The sequence below is a fragment of the Apostichopus japonicus genome, chromosome 14 (genome assembly GCF_037975245.1).
Source record: "Apostichopus japonicus isolate 1M-3 chromosome 14, ASM3797524v1, whole genome shotgun sequence".
NCBI classification, from domain to species: domain Eukaryota; kingdom Metazoa; phylum Echinodermata; class Holothuroidea; order Aspidochirotida; family Stichopodidae; genus Apostichopus; species Apostichopus japonicus.
In genome coordinates, this window is record NC_092574.1 from 23,330,753 (window position 1) to 23,353,061 (window position 22,309).

General features: G+C 37.2%; 1 protein-coding gene across 3 annotated transcripts in view; it reads left to right on the forward strand.

Annotated features, from left to right (window-relative positions):
- The window catches only part of LOC139979434 (cytoplasmic dynein 2 heavy chain 1-like), a 91,103-nt gene that overhangs the window by 39,107 nt on the left and 29,687 nt on the right, over positions 1 to 22,309 (forward strand). For 2 of the 3 annotated variants that reach the window (XM_071990214.1, XM_071990213.1), the window contains exons 35-60: positions 637 to 813; positions 1,601 to 1,688; positions 1,923 to 2,130; positions 3,324 to 3,609; positions 3,781 to 3,879; positions 4,498 to 4,658; positions 5,321 to 5,567; positions 6,246 to 6,397; positions 6,950 to 7,094; positions 7,255 to 7,528; positions 8,199 to 8,333; positions 8,877 to 9,109; positions 9,518 to 9,740; positions 10,106 to 10,248; positions 11,296 to 11,502; positions 11,757 to 11,894; positions 12,298 to 12,572; positions 13,303 to 13,426; positions 13,740 to 13,861; positions 14,393 to 14,606; positions 15,509 to 15,760; positions 16,827 to 16,847; positions 20,055 to 20,153; positions 20,482 to 20,605; positions 21,328 to 21,491; positions 21,917 to 22,036. In XM_071990214.1, the coding sequence (XP_071846315.1) occupies positions 637 to 813; positions 1,601 to 1,688; positions 1,923 to 2,130; positions 3,324 to 3,609; positions 3,781 to 3,879; positions 4,498 to 4,658; positions 5,321 to 5,567; positions 6,246 to 6,397; positions 6,950 to 7,094; positions 7,255 to 7,528; positions 8,199 to 8,333; positions 8,877 to 9,109; positions 9,518 to 9,740; positions 10,106 to 10,248; positions 11,296 to 11,502; positions 11,757 to 11,894; positions 12,298 to 12,572; positions 13,303 to 13,426; positions 13,740 to 13,861; positions 14,393 to 14,606; positions 15,509 to 15,760; positions 16,827 to 16,847; positions 20,055 to 20,153; positions 20,482 to 20,605; positions 21,328 to 21,491; positions 21,917 to 22,036 (4,431 nt within the window). The remainder of the gene's footprint in view (positions 1 to 636; positions 814 to 1,600; positions 1,689 to 1,922; positions 2,131 to 3,323; positions 3,610 to 3,780; positions 3,880 to 4,497; positions 4,659 to 5,320; positions 5,568 to 6,245; positions 6,398 to 6,949; positions 7,095 to 7,254; positions 7,529 to 8,198; positions 8,334 to 8,876; positions 9,110 to 9,517; positions 9,741 to 10,105; positions 10,249 to 11,295; positions 11,503 to 11,756; positions 11,895 to 12,297; positions 12,573 to 13,302; positions 13,427 to 13,739; positions 13,862 to 14,392; positions 14,607 to 15,508; positions 15,761 to 16,826; positions 16,848 to 20,054; positions 20,154 to 20,481; positions 20,606 to 21,327; positions 21,492 to 21,916; positions 22,037 to 22,309) is intronic. The other variant, XM_071990215.1, reaches the window with a different exon arrangement.

Below are 22,309 nucleotides of genomic sequence, written 5' to 3' on the forward strand. Positions count from 1 at the left end.
AACCTGACACATTCAACAAACTTTCATTGCTATAAATATAATATTTAAATAAACTAATATGCTCATCAATTCAGAAAGTCAAATCACCTCTAAGATAGTTAAACCAATTATTTAATTGTTAGAGAGAGATTTTTACAATGAAAACTTGATTTTCATTTACAGTAGATCAGTTTAATTGATCGATACTTAACATCAGCCATCGATGGATTCTGTCACCGACATTCCTAATACTCAGTCATTATGTCACTGATATTGCAGTTTTGTTTTCAATGAACCGTCTCGACAAGCCATGGTTAAAAATGCAAAACTGCTCTAAACAATTCAAGTCATTTCACAAAATGTGTTTGTTCATTGTTACGTTAAATTTCAAGTCATATTAGACAAGTCATAACATTTCTTGTTTACAGGAATCGACTCATTCTTGTTTGTTGTGGGAAATTTCTTCATTATCATTCATTCATTCTTTTTTTTTTTTTTTTTTTTTTTTTTTTTTTTTTTTTTTTATCATTCATTCTTAGTACAAATACCATATCATATGTCCTGTCAGATGCTCTGAGATCACTTTGGGGGAAATACGTTCTTAAAAACAGTTTTACATATGGTAAAAAATTGTTGAAAATGTTCTGTAATCTATAGATAAAGAAAGCCCTGGAATTGTACGAACAGCTTCGGCAGCGTATGGGTGTAGTCATCGTAGGTCCGTCTGGTTCAGGCAAGTCAACCACTTGGCAGATACTGAGGGCGGGCTTGAACAAAACAGGTCAAGTGGTGAAACAGTATACCATGAATCCGAAAGCAATGCCCAGAACGCAGGTTGGTATAACCATTAATCTCTACATGTATTTCAACTATAAATCTAGGCTTCTTATACTACACCAGTATGTATGTATTACTATACAGCCTAACCTTTTCTGCATAAAACTTGTATCCCCTACAACTAAGCCCCAAACTACCACAATATTTGCAAGCTCAGTAGCGTTATGGTATATAGTATATAAGTGTAGTCTTAGCCAGAATAAATAAATGTGTACTCATAGTCCTCAACTCAGATTGAGGTATAGCGAACCTCGTCACGGTTGTTACGTACATGTATTGATTTGTACTAACTGATACTGTAACCACAGACTTGTGGTACCCAAAGTCTGTAATAATTCTGGTGTACATTTTTCTGTACATGGAGCTTGTACTCATTCTCATAGTATGGTACTCATACTTGTACTCGTGTCTTGGTGTACTTACTCATTTTCTTACCTGTAAAACAATGAAAATCAAGGACCTGTGGCAAAATACTCGTACTGAGTGAGGACATTGTACTCGTACTGAGTGAGGACATTGTATTCGTACTGAGTGAGGACATTGTACTCGCATTAAAAGTCTTCAGTCAACTGATGTGACACTGTGGATGTAAGCTGCTTTGGAAATATTATATTTTTGTAATTATTATGTCTGGGATATTTGTTCTACCCATTCAGTTTTTTCATTGATTGTGAAATGTTAAACTACTATGAAACAATTGCTTGCTTATTAATTAATACCGGGGATGAAGATGTAATTTATTTTTATTAATATTTCAAACATTTCTCAATGTTTCCGTTAACAGCTCCTGGGTCATATTGACATGGACACTAGGGAGTGGTCGGATGGCGTCCTCACATTCAGCGCCAGACAAGTTGTCAGAGAACCGCAAGGTAAGTGTAACTGAGATACAAAACTGTCTCTTACATACTCCATGAATAATAATTATGACACCAGCTTGGGTTTGTTCACGTAACTTTAGGACATATTTTAATATTTTTGAATGAATTCTTCCATACTTGTGAGGTTTGCTGTTGATAGTACTCATCAGCTTGCATAGTAAGTTTGCTTTGCATCATTAATTAAGATGGAATCAGTCCATAAGTTTCCTTATTCTTTTCATCCAGAGATCCAGTCTTGGATCGTATGTGACGGCGACATCGACCCAGAGTGGATCGAATCCCTTAATTCTGTCCTCGACGATAACCGCCTCTTGACGATGCCCTCCGGGGAGCGGATTCAGTTCGGTCCCAACGTTAACTTCCTCTTTGAGACCCACGACCTCAGCTGCGCATCACCTGCCACCATTTCACGTATGGGCATGATCTTCATGAGGTCAGTTAACTTGATTAATATGTAGTGTACAGGGATGTGCCTACGCTGGGCGGCACTGGGCGGCCCCGCCCAGCACTAAAAATTACCGCCCAGCACTGTCTTAAAAATTGTGAATCCCGCCCAGCACTATTTTCATCTAAAATCCCGACATTCCTAACAATATATTCAACATAAATTGGGCCTAGCCTATGCCAAAATCATACAGACTAATAATGCATCAGTTACGCATGCAAGAAACATTACTTACGGCTCTCAATCGGTCCCTTGTAAAATCTCTTTGAAACAAACTAATAACTTTTACCAGGTAAGTAATATATTTCACTAAAAAAAAATTAAAAATGTAAATTGTTAGCAAAACTAGTACTTGTTTAGGTGTTTGAAAAGCTACACAAAGGCCAGCATTTGGAATCTGAGCACCTTCAAAGGTGAGGGGGACACCCCTCCCCTTAGACCACTCCCCCAGGACGGCGAACAGTATACCTGGCACTCAGGAAATCCTGGGCACATCCCTGAATGTAACTCTGTCGATTAAGTATACAGGTGACGTAACTTTACATCGATAACAGATAAAGGTCACATTCATGTATTTGGTACAAGTCAAGCGTATGTACTGTACCTCTTGGTTGCAGATATAGTTCAGGTAACCTTTTTCTGTTGCAGATAAAAAATATGTAATGTTGTTGATTACAAATAGAGAAATTTATTGATTAAATACATGGTACACATGATTTTCTTGATTGTGGATAAAAAGCTTCCTTCATTACTGATAAACATAGCTAATATATGGTTTTACTGCTATAATATTGTTGCAGTTTTTTACTCTAAGCCTTTGTCTTTATAGTTCTCTTCTCAAGCAGACATATTATGTAATATGTGTTATTCATGGATATGATATTAATTTTAAGATTGTTTATTTTCTGGTCATAAAAACAGCAGTTATTTTTTAACCAAAGGTATGGAATAAATTCTGGACTACTACAGATTCTACTGCTAATACAAACATGCGGCTGATGATATGACCCTCAAAAGCATGGTTGGGTGTTAGGTTCATCAAATTATTACCAAAGCTAAGAGACATTATGCAATGTTAATAAGATGCGATGGTGGTCGGTGAATAAATGATTGACATATATCACATGTAATATACTTAGATAGTATTTAGTCAGTAATTTGTCGGGTTTCCCTCCCTATAGCGATGAAGATACAGAAATTAAATCCTTGGTGCAGGCTTGGTTGAGCAAGCAACCAGAGGAAACCAGATCGCATCTTCACTCCTGGATCGAAGACTACTTCTACCAAGCTCTAGAGTGGGTGATGAAACAGAATGACTTTGTGGTGGACACCAGCCTGGTTGGCGTGGTCATGAATGGACTCTCCCATCTCGGGGGTGCCGAGACCAAAGCTCAATTTGCTGTCAAACTGATCCGGGGACTCGGAGGTAACCTCCACACCAGCACTAGAGTCAACTTTGCCAAAGAGGTGAGGCTACCAATAATGTTTTTTGGGGGGTTGGAAAGTTTAAGGCAAAGTAGAGTAAATAATGAGAGTCCCGTTTTGGGGCTCACATTTCAGGAAAAAATTGAAAGCCTTTCGTTGACTTCATTGGAGCTGTAAACCTACTATTAATGTGAGTTTCTTTTTTTCTGACAGGTGTTTCACTGGGTTCGAGAGAGCATCCCTGATTCGCAGAGACCATTGGATACTTATTATGACACTTCCAGTATGTCACTCATGACTTATCAGATGCAGGTATTTATTCAACTTTTAATTTTTTAAGATATATTTTGTAGATAACAGCACAAAAAGTTCAGTGTGAAATAGTTATCATCAGACCTTGTTAGATCGGGGACAGATTGTTCCGTCAGGCCACTTGTTTATGTCAAGACAATCATGGGTTTTAACCGAGAAAAGTGTCAGCTTTCAAAGCAGAAAGGCGTGAAGGTAGATTACTTCTTTCACAGGATTTTCCATTCAAGAACAAAAGCTGGTTACTGCAGTCTCAAGTAGTATTTGTTTGGAAGGGAGAAGGGGTAGGGCAGGGCAGGTAGGAGCTGAGGGAGAGGGTAGGGGAGGTAGATGGGTTTTTGTGTCTTTGTACCAGCTATTTCTACATGCAGTTCTGATATTGACCCTGGTTATATTGACTGTTCAGAGAGCAGCCAAAGGAATAAACATGAGGTAACTAGGGTGGTCCTTTATGGTTACACAGGAGTACTGCAGATGAAACAAGCGTGTGGTCTGTGACGTAGTCGAGGGGTGACCACACATAAAGGCAGGAGGTAATTAACAAATCTACACAAAGAAATGAGAGAGTGTTAGGGCTAAAAAGAAAACAATGAAATGTAACTTGTAACAATGTTACTACAGGAACCAGAAGATTTGACTGCTGAGAATTTCAACAAGCCAGATGGTTTACCGGTGATCCGAACTCCCAGCATCCAGAGATGTCTGGACTACTTTGAGCCTTGGTTACGGCCTGACAATAGACAACCATTCATCTTGGTTGGACCTGATGGGTGTGGCAAGGGGTAAGTTGCTGGTAAAGGGTAGGCTGGGTGGGGTGAGGGTCTCCTTTACCTTCACTGTGTTTCTGTGTGTAATTTCATGCTCTTTAAGGACTTCTATTTCATAAGTTGTCTTCTTAAATTTTCTTAGTTGTCTCCTCAATCAATTATCTATCCACTGTATGATCTACTCTTTATGTATGTATATTTATCTGTCAATATTGATGTTATCTATCTTACGTACTACTATCTGTTGGTCTTGATTTATTGATTGATTGATTGATTAAACATAAAATTGAATTGAATTGAAAATGCTGGAAGATATTAACTGAAGAGTAAACTTACAAAGAGACAAAGTGAAAGAACCTAACACTTTTACAAACCTTTCATTGGTCGTTAGGGGTTGGCAAGTCCAACTTTACCAAGTATCTCAAAAATTGTAATTACAACAAAAGCTCTTAATATTGTCTTTGATCAAGCTATGATTTCTTGAACCTAACACACTATCCATCCATTGTACCTGAAAACACAGACATTGTAAATCTTCAGTCTCATTGGGGAAATGGGAGGAGAGGTTTGCTTATTTTGCAGAATAGCTTAACCATGAAATATCAGCCCATTCCATAAGCAACTTGAAAGATTATACATTTAATGAGATTCTCTTCATTGTTTTTCTTTGTGGCCAGGATGGTCCTACGTTACTGTTTTGCTCAGCTGAGATCAACGCAGGTTGCAACCATTCATTGCAATGCACAGACGACACCCACCAACATCCTACAGAAACTCCAGCAAACATGCATGGTGATCAGTACCAACACAGGGAGAGTTTACAGGCCAAAGGATTGTGAGACCCTGGTCCTCTATCTGAAAGATCTCAACCTACCCAAACCAGACAAGTGGGGCACATGTCCCCTTATTGCATTCTTTCAACAGGTAAACATTACGATCTACCCTGCCTATGCAAATACCACTTGAGTCAATATCTACCCGAGTTGGTAATTCTAGCCATACTGAATGCTCCTCTGTGCAAATTCGTGAATAAACACAGTTTACTATTTCAGTGGTCAAGCCAAACTTGTCTTCACACAGGAAAGTAGTGCTGGCCATTAGAGCACTTGTGTTTACAATCATACGGTGGCTGGTCAATGAATTAGGTGTGCTCAAGGATGAATCCTAATGGAATTACTTAGGGTAGTGTATGCTATCAAGTAACAAATTATTAAAAGCTCAAGTGAATTTGAGGAGGCTTGACTGTTATGGTTGATATTGGTTGATTTGGTATTTTTAAGCAAAAAGAATGGTTGAAATAATAGTAAATAATAAATTAAATTAAATTAAATAAATAAATAAAACAAATAGTAAATAAACTAATGATGATAATGCAATAGTCATGATTAAATAATTAATCTTGGTAAAACTTAAAAATTAAGAAGAATCTTTTTTATTATACAGCTGCTACAAATTGATTTGAATTTTTGCTGTCAAGAATATTACAAGAATCATGGGGAATTTTTCTTTAGAATAAATATAATTACTCACATCTTGGGTGGTGCAATTTATCTGTAATCTCTTCTGTTGGTGAATATCATTTGTTTCCTTCCGTCTCTGAAGGTTCTCACCTACAACGGTTTCTACGACAGTAACTTGGAATGGGTCGGTCTGGAAGGTGTGCAGATTGTGGCTAGCATGAATGCAGCCCACACCGTAGGGCGCCACCAGTTAACCACAAGGTTCACATCGATTGTTCGAATTTGCACGATTGGGTAAGTAACAAAAGATAATGGATCCTTGTTTGGCTGTTAGTGTTGGTATCTGTCCCAATTTATTTGAAGAACCAACACTTTATCCAAACAGAAGGTTTGCTTAAATTTTTCTGTCAAGATTTGCAATGTTTGTGAGTCGGTTCCAGGTTTGAATAATAAAAGGAAAAGTTAGTAAATGTCATTTCTTGAGAGAGAGTGTTTTGAAACTCCATAAATTTTGAAGTATTGTCTGGAAAAGTAAAGAAAATCCTTGTTTGAAAACTTTTATACTTCCATGACTACTTATAGAAGTTTTCAGTTTTGTCAAAAGAACATTTTCACTGGAACATTTGATTTGTTTATTCCTGTTTAATTTGCAATTTGAAGATAGGTGTAAGCATACCTTTTGCAAGAGTTATAATTGTTAGGTCTACTAATGGTAGCCTAACATTATGTCCTTATTAGGATGTAGGGTTTTTAATAAACAGTAAACAATGTTTTGGCCTTCAATAGGTCTGGAATTTGATTTGCTGAAGAAGCTTAGGAACCATGTTTACTGATTCTGTTTTGCAGGTATGCTGATCAGGACGAGCTACAGGCTATATACAGTGCTTACCTCATCCCAGTGCTGCATAGAAGTCTACAATCTCACCCTGTGTGGGGGTCAGCTTCAAAGGTCCACCAGTTAGCCAGCTCTATGCTTGAAGTCTTTGCACAGGTGAGTAGAGTCTCTGTGAAGAATCACACAGTTGTTTGTTAGTGGAATTTCCGTTAAGAACAAGGTCAAGCTAAGATCAATAATCCACATAAGAAGTTGATAAAAATGTCCTGTGAGTTAAATAAATTAATCAGCCAAGTTTTTCCCTTGGTTATTTCAGGTCACTTCAAGGTTCTCTGTTGATGATCACAGTCATTACCTGTTTACCACCCGGGACCTGACCCAGTGGGTGACCAGTCTGCTCCGGTACGACCTGAACGCAGGTAGCTCAGAAGGTACCAGCGATTACCTCCTGGAGATCTGGGCCTACGAGGCCTGCCGTCTCTTCAGAGACAGATTGGTGGGAGAGGAGATGAGGAATAAGTTTGATAACATCCTTCAAGGAACGCTCCAAGGGGAATGGAATGCTGGACATGTCATGCAGAACCTCAGTAGTGAGTATTCCTGTTCTGGGCATTAACTAAGAGATTATAGAGTACTCAATAGTGAGTCTTCCTGCTCTGGGCATTGAATAAGAGATTATAGAGTGCTTAATAGTGAGTCTTCCTGCTCTGGGCATTGAATAAGAGATTATAGAGTGCTCAATAGTGAGTCTTCCTGCTCTGGGCATTGAATAAGAGATTATAGAGTGCTCAATAGTGAGTCTTCCTTCTCTGGACATTGAATAAGAGATTATAGAGTGCTCAATAGTGAGTAATCCTGCCCTGGGCATTGAATAAAAGATTATACAGTAAACTGTGTCATAGCTGACATATATCCATAGGTGTAAAATGGACTTTTCGATCTGACTTGTATCCATAGGTGTAAAATGGACTCTTTGATACTTGACTTGCATCATTAGCTATAAATTAGATTTTCTTTGATACTTGACATATGTCCATAGGCATAAAATGGGCTCTTTGATACTAGGTGTGTGCATGTCTTTTTCGTCATGTTTGAGCCAACTGCCACTTTTAATGATCATTTAGTTCTGGTTGCTTTCATCTTAGTGATCGTCTTGGGTTCCCACCCCCCCACCCCACCCCCTTTTCTGTTAATATTTTTTCCTTCTACCCTAGTTTTATAGTTAGATATCATGCTACTGATCCATTCTTTTTCTTACAGCCAACTACTTTGTGACCTGGGGAGCCAAATCTGAGGGCAGTGTTGGTGGTCCTCTGCCCCCTGCAGGTAAACCTTTGGGAAAACTTAGCGCATCAGATTTGAAGGAGGTTATCAAGAAAGCAAAAGTTACGTACGGTGAGTGAAATCGCAGCCAGATTTATTTGAACCAGCCAGTAAGGAAGACTCTTCTGGAGTATTTAATCTATTCCTCTTTATTATCTTGAATGCTGAAGATTTTTAAGTTAAGTTAATTTATTGTAAAACCAAGTTACTCTTCTATTAGGGACTCCATAACCAACTAATTGCTGGTATAGGATTGTAAATAGCAGACACCTGTGTAAGCAGATACATGAACGAGTCTTAATTCTTAGGATTCAAAGTGATCTTAACTTTTGATTAATTGACATATGCCATTAAACATTGGATTGAAGCATAATGTTGTAGAGTGGTTTGCAAATTGGGAAGAAAAAATGCTGTATCTAGGGAAACTTTGGTTCCATCTGCTTAATCAATCATCATTAAACAGTTCCGTGGCCTAAAAACTTCATGTTAATCTGTATCTTAAATCTTACTCGTAATCCTAAGAACTTGATCTTTTTATATTATCATGTTATCGTTTGACCGTAAAACTATAAAGACATTTCAGTTTTCACATTTTCACTTTGATCGATTTCTCAGCTCGAGAAGGAAGAGAACTGAAGTTGCAAATATTCCGGGAGGTCCTGGACCACATTGCTCACGTAGACAGGGTCCTGACCCAGCCCGGAGGGTCTCTGCTACTGGCAGGCCGTAGTGGGGTAGGCAGAAGATCAGCAGTCACCCTTGTGGCCCACCTGCACCGGACAGAGCTGTTTACACCCAAACTGGCCAGAAACTACAGTCTGAAGCAATTCAAAGTAGATTTAAAGACTGTAAGCTCATTTTTTTTATTTGTTGAAAAAGTAAAAACAAAGTGTTAATGACCTTAACATTAATTTTTTTTACATTATTGTACTAATTGTTCGCGAGAGAAAACAAATAGATGTAAATTAATTTATTAACATTCATGATTGAGTTCTCAATCATTCCAGCAGAGATATATTCTGTCTCCTTCTTTTGATTCAATTTTTTTCTCTTTGTTAAATAATCTATCAGTGGTCAGTTTAAGTCTCCTTTGTGCAAGGGTCTTGCCTTTCAGAGAATTTTCAAACTTTTTCTCTTAACACTAACAATAAGCACAATGGTGAAACTTATCAAATTGTTTGATGATATAATTTAACCACCAACGGTAACCTGAAATCAACCTGATTTTTCTTGTCTTCTGTATCTATGGTAACCAGGTGATGCAGATGGCTGGCGTTGAAGACCAACAAGTGATTCTCCTTTTGGAAGACCATCAATTTGTGGAGAAGCAGTTTTTGGAACTGATTAACAGCCTATTATCTTCTGGAGAAGTACCGGGACTTTATACCCCAGAGGAACTCGAGCCGCTCCTTGCACCTCTCAGAGATAAAGCTTCGGAAGAAGGGTTCAGGGGTACCCTTGTCAACTACTTTGCTTCATGTAAGACCCCATTCAATTGAAATTTATCTTGCCAACTACTCCGATTCATGTAAGATACCATTCAAATAAATCCATCTTGCATTTAAAGTCATAGTTGATGGAAACTAGCTTGTTAAAAATATTAAGAAAATATGTGCCGTGTAGAGAAACAAAAATCAGCTGGAGTGCACATCTACACAGGATATCAAATTGTGAAGTAATGTGCATGTTATTGCTACAACCCCCCACCCCCCCAAAAAAGAGAGAAGAAAAAAAAAGATTGAAATATATAAACATTAAATATGGCTCTTTGTCTCTCCTGTAACCCCTTTGGCCATGAATGTCTTTGTGATATTTAATTGGTTTTCTTGTGATTTTCTTCTAAGGCATCAAGAAGAACTTGCACATAGCACTCATCATGGACTGCAAGAATCCATTATTCGCTGTCAACTGTCAGAGTAACCCAGCATTCTATAAGAGTTGTGTCGTTCAGTGGATGGAAGAGTGGAGCAAAGAAAGCATGAAGGAGGTACGTTACTTTTAGAATTACCGTTCCCCCGAAAGACCTCTACACTCTGTAATATTCTTTGCACTTTGCTTATAGATCAAGTTTCATTTATCCCCCAGTCTCTCATAAAATCCAAGATCTTAAAAACTTAGTGAAAGAAATATCAAAGTTACACATCTATCATGCTGTTAACATTTCACAGGTCAGGTTTTTATAACTCATCGTTTTAAGCGTTATTGCTCACACGGTATATCTTAGCGGATACGGACATTAAAGGGGACACAAATCCAACCATCTTCTTTGGCTTATATGACAGAGATCTCTGTGACGAGATACTTCCCTAAACAGCTAAGAAAAATCTTACTCCATTTTGGAAGATATCCTAGTTTAACAAAGATTGCAAATTTGAGTTAATATTTTGAATTGGAAGCCACCCGATGTGAATGTTGTAATCCATAAGCCCTTGCAGGCTTCTCTCATCTTTGTGGTCGCTAAACGTGGTAAATATAACTGCCTGATTATAGTTATTGTTATTAATGTTATTATTAAAAGTCATGTCTGGAAGCTGCCATTTTGTAAATCTGTGATGTCATAGTGCCGCTGGGATCTGAAACCTTTTACTTTCTCTATGTTTCTCTTTTCCTTATTCTCGAGGTCGAAAGCTATCATTGTCGAAACTGAAACCAATGCCATCATTAGGTCTTAGGTTAAGAGCTTTGTTATATTTAACATTAAGCATAATTTACAAAAGCCATCACCACTACAGAAAATTTTGCCTTTTACTAAATAATAAAAAAACATAAAATATTGAAGCTAACAGGGCTCAGTGATGTCATTTTTAGACTTGATCAAGTCTTTTGAACTTGTGTGTGCAAAAAGCAATAAATATGTCATATCTCCCAAATCGAATTAGATTTTTCTTAGGTTGTTTGAGAAAGTTGTTCATGACATTTTATCTGTTATCACATAGACAAATAACAAATGACAGGTTTTATTTGTCTCTATTAATTATTATTCCAACTATTTAATTTTTATTAATTGTTTCCCGTTTTGTTGTCGTCGCCACAGATTCCAAAGATGTTACTCGGTAAAACTCACAAAAGCAAAGAAAAGAAAGACGATGTGAAGGAATTCTACAAATCCTTCCTTGAAATCCATCGTTCGTGCTCGGCGAAAGATGCTACACCGAGGCAGTACATGAACTTCCTAACGACGTATCTCTCAGTTTATGAGAAGAAACGAGAGAGGGTTGAACAGAAACAGAGGCATCTACAGGTATAAAACCTATCAGCTCTTAAACAGAAAAGAGGTCATTTTGAAGTGTTACATTTTTTCATCCATTTTTTGTTATCTAATGCATGTGAAATTTGTAGTATATGTTGAAAGAGTTTTGGAGTTCGCTCTCTCCATGTTTAATTTCTAGGCTGGTGTTCTTATACTGAACGAAGTAAAAAATTTGGAGGCTGAACTGAGTTCTAACATAACCTTTGAAATGTATTCAGTTCGCTCTCTCCATGTTTGATTTCTAGGCTGGTGTCGCTAAACTGAACGAAGCCAAAGCCTTGGTGGCTGAACTGAACAGCAAAGCAGCCAAACAGAGTGTGTTACTGGAGGAGAAGCAGAAAGAGGCAGATGAAGCATTGAAGAAGATTCAGACCAGTATGGAGGTGAGATAAATAAATAAATATTAATAAATGAGATAAAAGATAAATAAATAAAAATTAGTAAAATGAGATAAAAACTGATGTAGCATTTGAGAGGAATGAGGTGGTTTGGTTAAGGCATCAGACTCATGATCTAAGAATTGCAGGTTAGAATTCTGGCCAGATCATGCCCCAGTCCTTGTAAGGAAGTAACCATGCAACCTAAGACCCCCCCTCCCAGTCCCCCATTCCATTTTGGGGGAATTTATGTTGTGTGGGCTTCTTATAATTACTGAAGATAAGTCAAACATTGAAACACATACAGATGAATACAGTGCTATTGGTGGCCAAAGCAGACACTTGGTACCTATTTGAAATTCCTCTTGACGTTAATTTGTGTTTTGTCCAAAATATTGTTAACCGACAGAAAACTGGTGAGCAGAGGGGCGAGATAGAGGTCCTGAAGAAACAGGCCGACGAAGAGAGTACCAAATTAGAAAAGAGGAAAGTCGTGATCGACCAAGAACTGGCGGACATTTTACCGATGGTTGAGGAAGCCAAGAGCGCCGTCGGTAGTATCAGAACGGACTCCCTGAGCGAGATCCGGTCATTACGAGCGCCGCCGGAGGTGATCAGAGTCATATTAGAGGGCGTTTTGAAACTGATGGGAATATTGGATACTTCGTGGGTCAGCATGAAAAGGTAAGAATTGTAGCCGTCCGTCTTAATGATTTCGCTCACCACCTCGTAAAACGTTATTTACATTTATATCTTAAATTTAAAGAATTAACTTTATAATTCAGCTGCTGCTTTTTTTCTCCTCAATCAAACTGGGAATATAATACTGGTTGCTTTGATATGATTTTACCAATTTGATGCCATAATTTGATTCATCAAAGGTTTGAAGCAATTTAGCTCTGTAAGAGGTCATGCTCTTTAACCATACATGTATTTTCCTTGAACCACATTTGAATTTAAAGTAATTTTTAAGGGATTTAGAGCCAACTAAATTTATAAGTTTACCTTTACAGAACATAGCTTGCAAATTATCTATTCTTAGCCCAATTGCAATAAAATATGCTAAGGTTGGTTTCAGTGGAGAACTTTGAAAGGAAATGTTACTAACAGTTTTGACTTACCATTTAACATCCTAATCATCTTACTTCCCAAATGCTTGGTGGTTGGCTGTAGGGGGGGGGAGGGGTGGGGGTGGGAGAGGGTTGGTCTAGGGGTGCATGGGGAGGTGCTGGCTGGGAGAGGGAAGGGATCAGTGTTGCTGTTTAATCTTTGACAACAGATCTTTCTTGATTCTTGAGAAATGTTTATTCATTATGTTTCATCATCTTCACTGTACTAATACTACTGTAGCATGCTTTAAAAAAAACACATTGAAATCCTGGCACTTAATAAGTTTAATCTCTTTCATAAACAGTTTTCTCGCCAAGAGAAGTGTCAAGGAGGACATTGCTGGCTTTGATGCTCGGAAAATTACGCCAAGCATCAGAGCTCCCGTTGAGGAACTTCTTCAAAAGAATAAAGCCTGTTTTGATCCAAAGGTCTGTCGATTTTTCTAATAAACCTGAGTAAACACTTTCAGTTGGGGCCAAATTTGTATTGGAGGGTTCGGGATGGGGGGGGAGTGTGGGAGGGGGGGAGTGTGGGAGGGGGAAGAAAGATGAAGAAAAGTGGTACCGGGCATATCATGTGCCATCGATTTAGTATTGTTTTCTTAGTATTAATATGTTGTACCATTGTTAGACTCCTTGGTAGCCCTTTTTGCCCCCCCTTTGGGTAACCCCATTGATTCATGCTAGACTGTTTGTACAGGTGATATTGTCTAGCGGTATGTTTTGTACCTTCTCTCCACAGAATGCAAAGAGGGCCAGTGTGGTAGCTGCTCCCCTGGCTGTCTGGGTACAGGCTAATGTCAAGTACTCCTACGCCCTGGAAAAGATTGAACCCTTGGAAACGGAACAAAACCAACTCAAGAAGTAATACATGCAGAGCAAAGTCTCATTCATTTATTTTGTTATCCTTTTTATTTGTTTCTAGTTTGATATGTTCTTGAGATATCCTAAAGTTGGTGGCATTAGACCTAAAGAAAAATGCAGATTTGTTATAGATCACTACTTAGTGCTAAGAGGCAGTTGAAGCTTATACGTTGTTTCTATCTTCGTGTTATATTGGTAATAGTGTTTTTGTCAAGACATGTGGTGGAATGTTGTCAGACTAACTTAGCGAATTTAAAAAAAATTGAGATAATTGAAAGAAATAAAATGCAACATATAGCGGGGATGGAATTAGGGAAATTACTTGAGAAAATCTATGAGTTGTAGGATATAAGTAAGCACTAATCAATACTAATGAATCAATCATTACAAACAAAATGTACAAATGTAAAAATTGTACAAAACACTAAGATATATTTAAAAGAAATCCTCATAGAACCCAATGTATCTCTTTATGGTACTTGTGCACAATTATATGGAAGTACCTCAACTTAATTTTGTTATTAATTGCAGAAACCTTGAGAAAGCAACGAACAAGATCAGCAAACTGCAAAAGGGTCTAGAGGATGTTGATCAGAAAGTTGCAGAGTACAAGAAACGTTTTGAAAAGCTAAACATGGAAGCGACCAAACTGAAGATTGAACTCGAGAAAGAACAGGAAACCATCGCTAATGCTGAGAATCTGATTGGAAAACTGGACGGGGAATACCAGAGATGGAACTCTCAGGTTTGTATGACAAAAAATGGCATGAGCATTTATGTATTTGACAACTCCCACAGTATTTTTTTGGGAGGCGGGCGGGGGGGGGGGGGGAGGGCAGAGAGGAATCCCCTGGGGGAATTGCTGGGTTGTATTTTTCTATAGGTTGTTATACATGCTAAGATCGATATCCAGTCATTATCCTCCAAAAATAGCCACAATATTGTAGAAGAATTCAGGGCATGACAGTTAGCAGGTTCAGAGATATTATAATAGAGATTATTTAACTTGTTAAAATGATTGAATCAGGGACATTAAATGTGATAAAAGTTCATGGAATTGGCTGTTATATTGATTTTTAATGCCATGCTTTTGTAGAAAGGAAATTCTACAAGAATTGTCAAGTTTATTGAGTTGCTTTGTTAAACCGAGCTTGATCATACAACCAAAACATGAAATGTTGTCACGTCATTGTTATACTAACACCAAAGTAATTGTTCATCTTGTATGTCCCTTAAGGACCACCGTAGGTATCCATACTTCGTATATTACAGGTCATCATAGTTCATCGTCAGGAGATAAAAGTGTTGGCATTTTGCCTTTTTGCGTTTTTTTGCATTTTAATGTATAGGCATCAATAATAACGTTATCCTACCACAGATAAGCTCTTGTTAATTCTAGGAATGCAACATTGTGAATTTTTTTGCATTTTAATGTATAGGCATCAATAATAACGTTATCCTACCACAGATAAGCTCTTGTTAATTCTAGGAATGCAACATTGTGAATGGAGAGATGATATCGTACAACACACATTTTGGCGTTCCATGTTTTGCCTTGGTAAAGTTCCCTGTAATACATTCTACTTTATTCATCTGTGAATGGCTAAGTTCACTATCGAGTTACTGTCTTTTTGAATTTGTGTGTAGGTCTCCGAGCTAAACACGGAACTGGAAACCCTCCCTAAGAAATCTCAGGTGGCTGCCGGTTTCATCACGTACCTCGCTGCGGAACCTGAAGATCAGAGGCGGGCTAGGATTACCTCCTGGCGGGAGATGTCAGGCCTGGGCAAGTTTGACATGAGACGATTCTTGAGTACAGAGAGCCAACAACTGACCTGGAAAGCGGAGGGTCTCCCCAGCGATGAACTCTCCATTGAAAATGCTGTTGTGATTTTACAGGTGAGGTATTCTGGCTATTATAAATGTCGACATTAAAGAAAAGTATTTTTTACGGATATAAGAACTGGCGAATAACTCAATGTTTATGTTTTTTTGTTTGGAGTAAGTAAAAATGTTTTCTTAGCTGAAAACAGAAAAGAAAATCTAACAAAAAATTCTAAGACTTAAGAAAAAAAATATTCTAGAAAAATGGCAAAAGTTTTAAAAAGAAAACAGTCTTGGAATTTTTTCTAAATGTTTACGAAATACTGGTAGTAGAGGGTCTTAAATTATATCACTAAAAAAAAATTTTGATTTAACAAGTAACACATTTCCCCTCTACAGTTAGTTTGAAAGTGTTCACACCAGCTTACATTAACAGTGAGTTATACAGCCATCGATGTAACTCCCATCAAACAGACACCACTCAAAATAAACAGATTTGATTTTTTCTTATGACATTGTTGTATTTCAGCCTTAGTTGTAATACCCAATATTCTCAACAAAAATACAATTTATGACACAAGGCATGTGTTAATAATGAACAGAAAAGAATTCAAGCAGAAACATAAGAAAGGCTCGGGCCAAAAAAAAATCACACTTTCTGAAAACATGCAGGTGAGGGAACAACAGATGGCCCAAGCCTTCAGAGTATCCCCCTAGCATTCAGAGTATTTCATACCCGACCTACTAAAAACAACCCTGACCTTGCACCCTGTTACCTTCCTCCCCCCTCCCCCACCCTTACTTATCATTAGCTCTGTTCAACAGATTGAAATTTGTTGAAAAGATGGGAGCAACAACAGCAGCAATTAAAAAGAAAGATATTTTAAAGAGGTAGTGTGGACAAGAAGAACAAAAAGCTATTTCAGTCTTGGAATCTTGAGCGTAAGAATACATGTTGTGGCAAAAAAGTTTACGAAACGATTTATGTTAGCCGATTTTATGAGCATTTTGTCGTAAAGGCTGAATGCCGAAAAGGATACAAGGAGGATTGTGAGAATATTCCACCTTTGTCGGTGCTTCGGTAAATTATACTCAACTTGATTTGAAATTTTAACAGTTTCTTTTTTGTTACCTTTGACAGTGTTTAAGTATGCCATTTGAGGTAAGGAAACCACCGCACAGCCATCATCGGTACCCTTTAAATGGACCTTTATTTCTTTCTCACTGCGTGCTGTGCTTCATTGTGGATAAAGTTTCCCAATCTCTCTGTCCTAGCGATTCAACATTCAACTCTTGACACATTTGATGTTAAATCCATTTCTTTAATGTAGTAACATAGTTTCTCTTCTCCATGTGAAGCTTGTGTGTCTTAAATATGTTAATGAATCTGCAGAAATAATTAGAACAAAAAAATATTAGTTTAGCTTCTTTGTAATTAAGTCGTCGAATCTGTCAAGTTTTCAGCAATGTCAGAAAATGTGTGCTTTAATCATCGCTAAGTCTTGTCTTTGTGCATTAAACATGTCTTAATCATTTATTGTGTAGAAGAGAAAAGATATTTCATCTTTTGCATGGTAGGAATAAAAAAAGTCTATAGTCCTTGTGTTAGTACATATAATATGGTCCTTTTTTTCTGAGAGTTAGTCTACAGTGCTTATAAAGAGAAAATGGATCTTTTGTTGCACAATCGTTTCATTACCCACAGTCCTGTGTGTCATGTGACCCAAAGCAAATCTGTATCATGCACAGCTCTGTTTAACCTGAAAAGACTGAACATAGTTTCCTTTATGCTAGTATTTTTAGTGTCTTTAATGTTAAGTTATTTCATGAATCACAATTTAATTAGCCTATCACAGGTCTTTATATCTATGAGAACATTATGTTTGTCTTTCTCTTAATGACATGAATAATTTTCAAAGCAAATTCTGGCTTTGAGTTATGGAAGTCTCCAATCAGCTTTCAGTAACTTTCAGTAATTTTATAAATGACCAAAGTTATAAAATAGTGCAGTCTTAGATGTCCTTCTTTTCTACTCAAGCTTTAAAATTTTCAAATTTCTACAGATAATCTCATCATTTCTTCAAGTTTTGTGCCTTCATTTTTAATCTCCCTCTTATCAATTCTTGACTTTCTCTTAAAATGCAGAGAATATTGTGTTAACTCTGTAATAGTAGAATCATGTATTTTCTCAATTCCTTCTTGTCCACCTGTCTCCTCATTGCTCTTGCACTTTTTCATCTGCTGGTTGCCTTTTGCAGGCCAACGTTTCTTGCCATGTATGTACAGTTTTGCAAAAACCTGTTCAAAAGTGCAGATATTTGCATTAACATCACAACAATGTGCAAATCTTGAGAAAGCTGTTACTTTTCGAACAAAGCATAAAATGTAGCCTAGGTTTAAGATGCTTTCATTGTTGATGTAACTAGCCTAGCCTACTTCCATGGAAGGGATTGGGAGGTTGTTGCTGTTGTTGTTATGAAAAGGTAAAGCTAATTACCAGCTTATTGTACCTGTTTGAGGGGACATGATTCCCTTTGTAGCATTGGTAAGGCATATTGAACATATCTGGACTTGAATGAATCTGGGTTTATATGAACCTGAAAGGATGTGGAATGTGATAAATATGTACTTCTGGAAATGAAAATCATAAAAGCCAGATGATGATATGGATGGAGTTATATAATAATTTATTTGATCTGAAGAAAGGAGTATAAGTTGTCACAGCCAGGGGTAGGGGGGTCAAAGTTCACCAGTCATGTGATAATCTGGAGGTGTGGTTACTTTATTTATGCATATAAAGCTCTGCATCACGTCCTTAACCTTGGGTAGAGCCCTTTGCACTTCTTGTGCCAAAGTGTAAAAGTGATTTATTTAGACTTGATAATAGATAGAGATGGATGTAGTGCACTAGTTGTGAGGAGGCAGGTAAGTATTTTGACTGAACTGATAAATATTAAAATTATCCAAACCAGTGAGATTTGAAATTTATGGCATCATGTAAACTGTGAGAAAACAATTCACTCTCACATTAATTTCAGTTGACTCCTCATCACCTGTAAATATCCATGGACCAAAATTTAGGAAGATGTTGAAATGGAATAGGTTTCTTTTTTGTTACACTTGGAACAGCATACTACCCCCCCCCCCTCACCCCACTATTGACAATTATCAACTTAGCATAATGCATATGTATAAAAAGAATGAAAAACATTGTTTATTATTGTTCAAATGTTATCAAAAGTTCAAATGTTATCACATGTTATCACATGTTCAAATGTTATCACATTGTTCAAATGTTATCAAAACTTGGACAAGGTTGAATGGCTAGCTGTTGCACTATATAGCCAAACATACTGTGTGGTTGGTCAGTGTTGTGAGGAGTCGTGACTGGAGTCACTAAACTTTAAAAGTTAAATTGTTCGGTTTGTTAATGCCCCCCCCCCACCCGAGATAATATAGTGTGACTAAATGACACCACTCAAATCAGAAGAAATGTAGCTGGTAATGACTTGGCCCAAAAATGAAGTGACAACTCCGGGATTGGTTAATAGTTTGATCTATTGCAACCATATTGTGAAAAAGAATGAGTTGAATGTTAGAACCTTTGTCATTATCCTACCTCAAAGCTCATTAAAAGGCTATAAAGTAATGTCATCACATCACATCTTCTAATTTATTCTTCATGCCCTGAGTTACACCAGTATTCCACAGTCATCTTTCTAAGTCATCACATCTTGTTTATCACAGAGATGCAATCATGGTCATCTGAATGAGACTGCTACTCGTACAGTATATGCCCTATTTGTATTGCGTGTGAAGTAGCCTAACACATTAATTGGATATAAAGTTGTAGCCTCTTTACTGAACATAATTTGTCAAATTCTACAAAATTTTTAATTTTATAATAAAGAGGACAAAAACGGGGTAAAAATGAAAAACTAAACTGTTTCTCTTTGTTTAAATATTATTGTTTCTCATTTATGCATCCATTAAAGTCAAAAGTATTTTTTGAGAAAATAATAGAAAGTTAGCTTCATGATAAAGTAAAGAGTTCACCTGAAAAGAAAAACAGCGAAACTTCTCTCACCATAGAGAGACAATTAACTTAACTAGCCTAATACATAGATCTACATGGAAAATTTGTGCCTAAGCTTAACAAAGTAGGAATTGCACTGCTTGGTGTCAGATGTTGATTTGGAAGCATTCTGGATAGGTTAGTTTGAACAATGTTAATAATGTACATAGGAAATAACCTCATGATGCTAAATCATATCTGATGAGAGAGTGATGAAATCAAAAGAATGAGGGAGATATTCATGTATTTGAAGATTTGGACCACTTAAAGTATCATCTGTTGTTATTTTTGAAGAGTGCTCTTCGACCATACATGATAGATCCAAGCTCCAGAGCCACTGAATGGTTGAAAGTGCACATGAAAGATGCCCGCTTAGAAGTTGTCAACCAACAGGTAAATTATTCCTCATCTAATCTCTGTCCTTGATTGTAGCAATTCTTTCAGTCATACTTGTGATAGGTTCTGTTCTACGGTGTAGTTTGAAAGTGTGGTGTATGTGGTGTTGTGTGCAGTATGTGGTGTTGTAACTCAAAATATAAATTTGACAGTCTACTTTCAACACCAATTTAAATTTCACAACTGAGGCTTTTCCATAGTTGGTTTCATGTTACCCACCTAGCAGGATCCTCTGTACTTTGCCTGTGGAGATACCTCAGACCTCTTAATTTTTATTTTATTTTATATATAAGCAGTCTCTTTTGCTTGCTATTTACTGCTACAGGATGCTAACTTCTCTACTGCCCTTGAGTTGGCTGTTCGATTTGGCAAGACCCTCATCATTCAAGAAATGGACAGGATAGAACCCATACTGTACCCCTTGCTTCGGAATGACCTCGTCAGTCAAGGTATAGTGAAAGGAGTTAAGTTTGTTGAAGTTCTTTAGAGTGTGTCAGTGGTCAAGAACATGCTCGAAATACAACAGGATATCAGGACAGTATTATTGTAGGTTTGGGGTTCACAGATTTGGAGGCTAAGGTGAAGATTAATGACAAGCACAGCTGGTAATTGTTGGAATGTTTTTTGAAGAGAAACATCAGATTCTTATCAGCTATTTGCCAAATGGTGGTGTCTTCTTGTATCAGCTGCTTATTGATGAGGGATGTTTCATTACCTCTGTGTTATTTTCAATCATTACAGTCATGTGACAGACATGTTAAATGTGGACATGTTATGGACATGTGCTGGATTTGTTACTGACAGGTTATGGACATGGCATAGATATGTAATGGACATGTTCTGGGTTACTGACATTTTACGGACATGAGGTAGATATGTTATGGACATGTTCAGGGTTGTTTCTGACATTTTACGGACATGACATACATATGTCACAGACATGTTATACTGACATGTCATTGTTATATTACTTCATCTGCAATTTTTTTGATATTAAAGGTTTTTTTTTGTGATGTTTATGTTTTGGTTTATTTTTGTAAAAATGGAGCCACATGTCATTTGCATGATAAATTGTTGTCACAATGGATATCACATGTCATCTACATGATAAAATTATAGTTAATAAAATTGATTCGGACCATTTGAATGTGTTTTTTTTGTTTTTTTGAAGGTCCACGTTTTGTGATTCAGATAGGAGAGAAGATGATAGACTACCACGAAGAGTTTCAGCTATTTATGACAACAAGGAATCCATCTCCAGAGATCGCACCCGATGCTGTCTCCATCATAGCAGAGGTTAATTTCACTACCACCAGGGCAGGGCTTACTGGACAGGTATAAATATTCATTACTCATTATTTTACTCCATCATAGCAGAGGTTAATTTCACTACCACCAGGGCAGGGCTAACTGGACAGGTAGAAATATTCATTACTCATTATTATGCATGGATAACAAATTTTAGTTACCCTCTGCTAAGATCGAAATCTCAAACCCTGCAACTTTTATGTCAGTAACAAATCTAATGTTTCTTTTTATAGTCTATTTTCCCCTACTTATGAAAATTTCAGTAATACTGTTGAATTTACGGTATATGTGAGATATGGGTTAACCTCTTGAACTAGGTGGAAAAAAATTTCATTTACCAACAAACATTTTGAAGAAACATTAGATTTGTTACTGACATAAATGTTGTTTTCTACAAATATTCCAAACATTAAAATACTCCAGTATTTTGAATGATATTCGTTTAATTTCAGCTGCTGGCTACCACAATTCAGCACGAAAAACCAGAGCTGGAGGTTCGTAAAACTGAACTCTTGAAGCAGGAAGAAGACCTCAAGATCCAACTTGCTGAGTTAGAGGAGAGTCTGCTTGAAGTAAGTCTAACATGGACATAGTTTGTCAGTTTGAACCTTCTTTTGTGCAGTTGTTATAACACTGTAGAACAAGTGCCACTTTGTACCTGATGCTCAAGGTCCGATTTTTTGTGTACACTTTTTGTGTTACACTGTAGAATGAGTGTTATGTTGATCCCCATGCTCAGGGTCCAATATTTTGTGTAATTTTATAACACTGTAGAGCAAGTACCATGTCGCACACGATGCTCAGGGTCCGATTTTTGGAGCACAAAGGACCACATCTAATTTGAA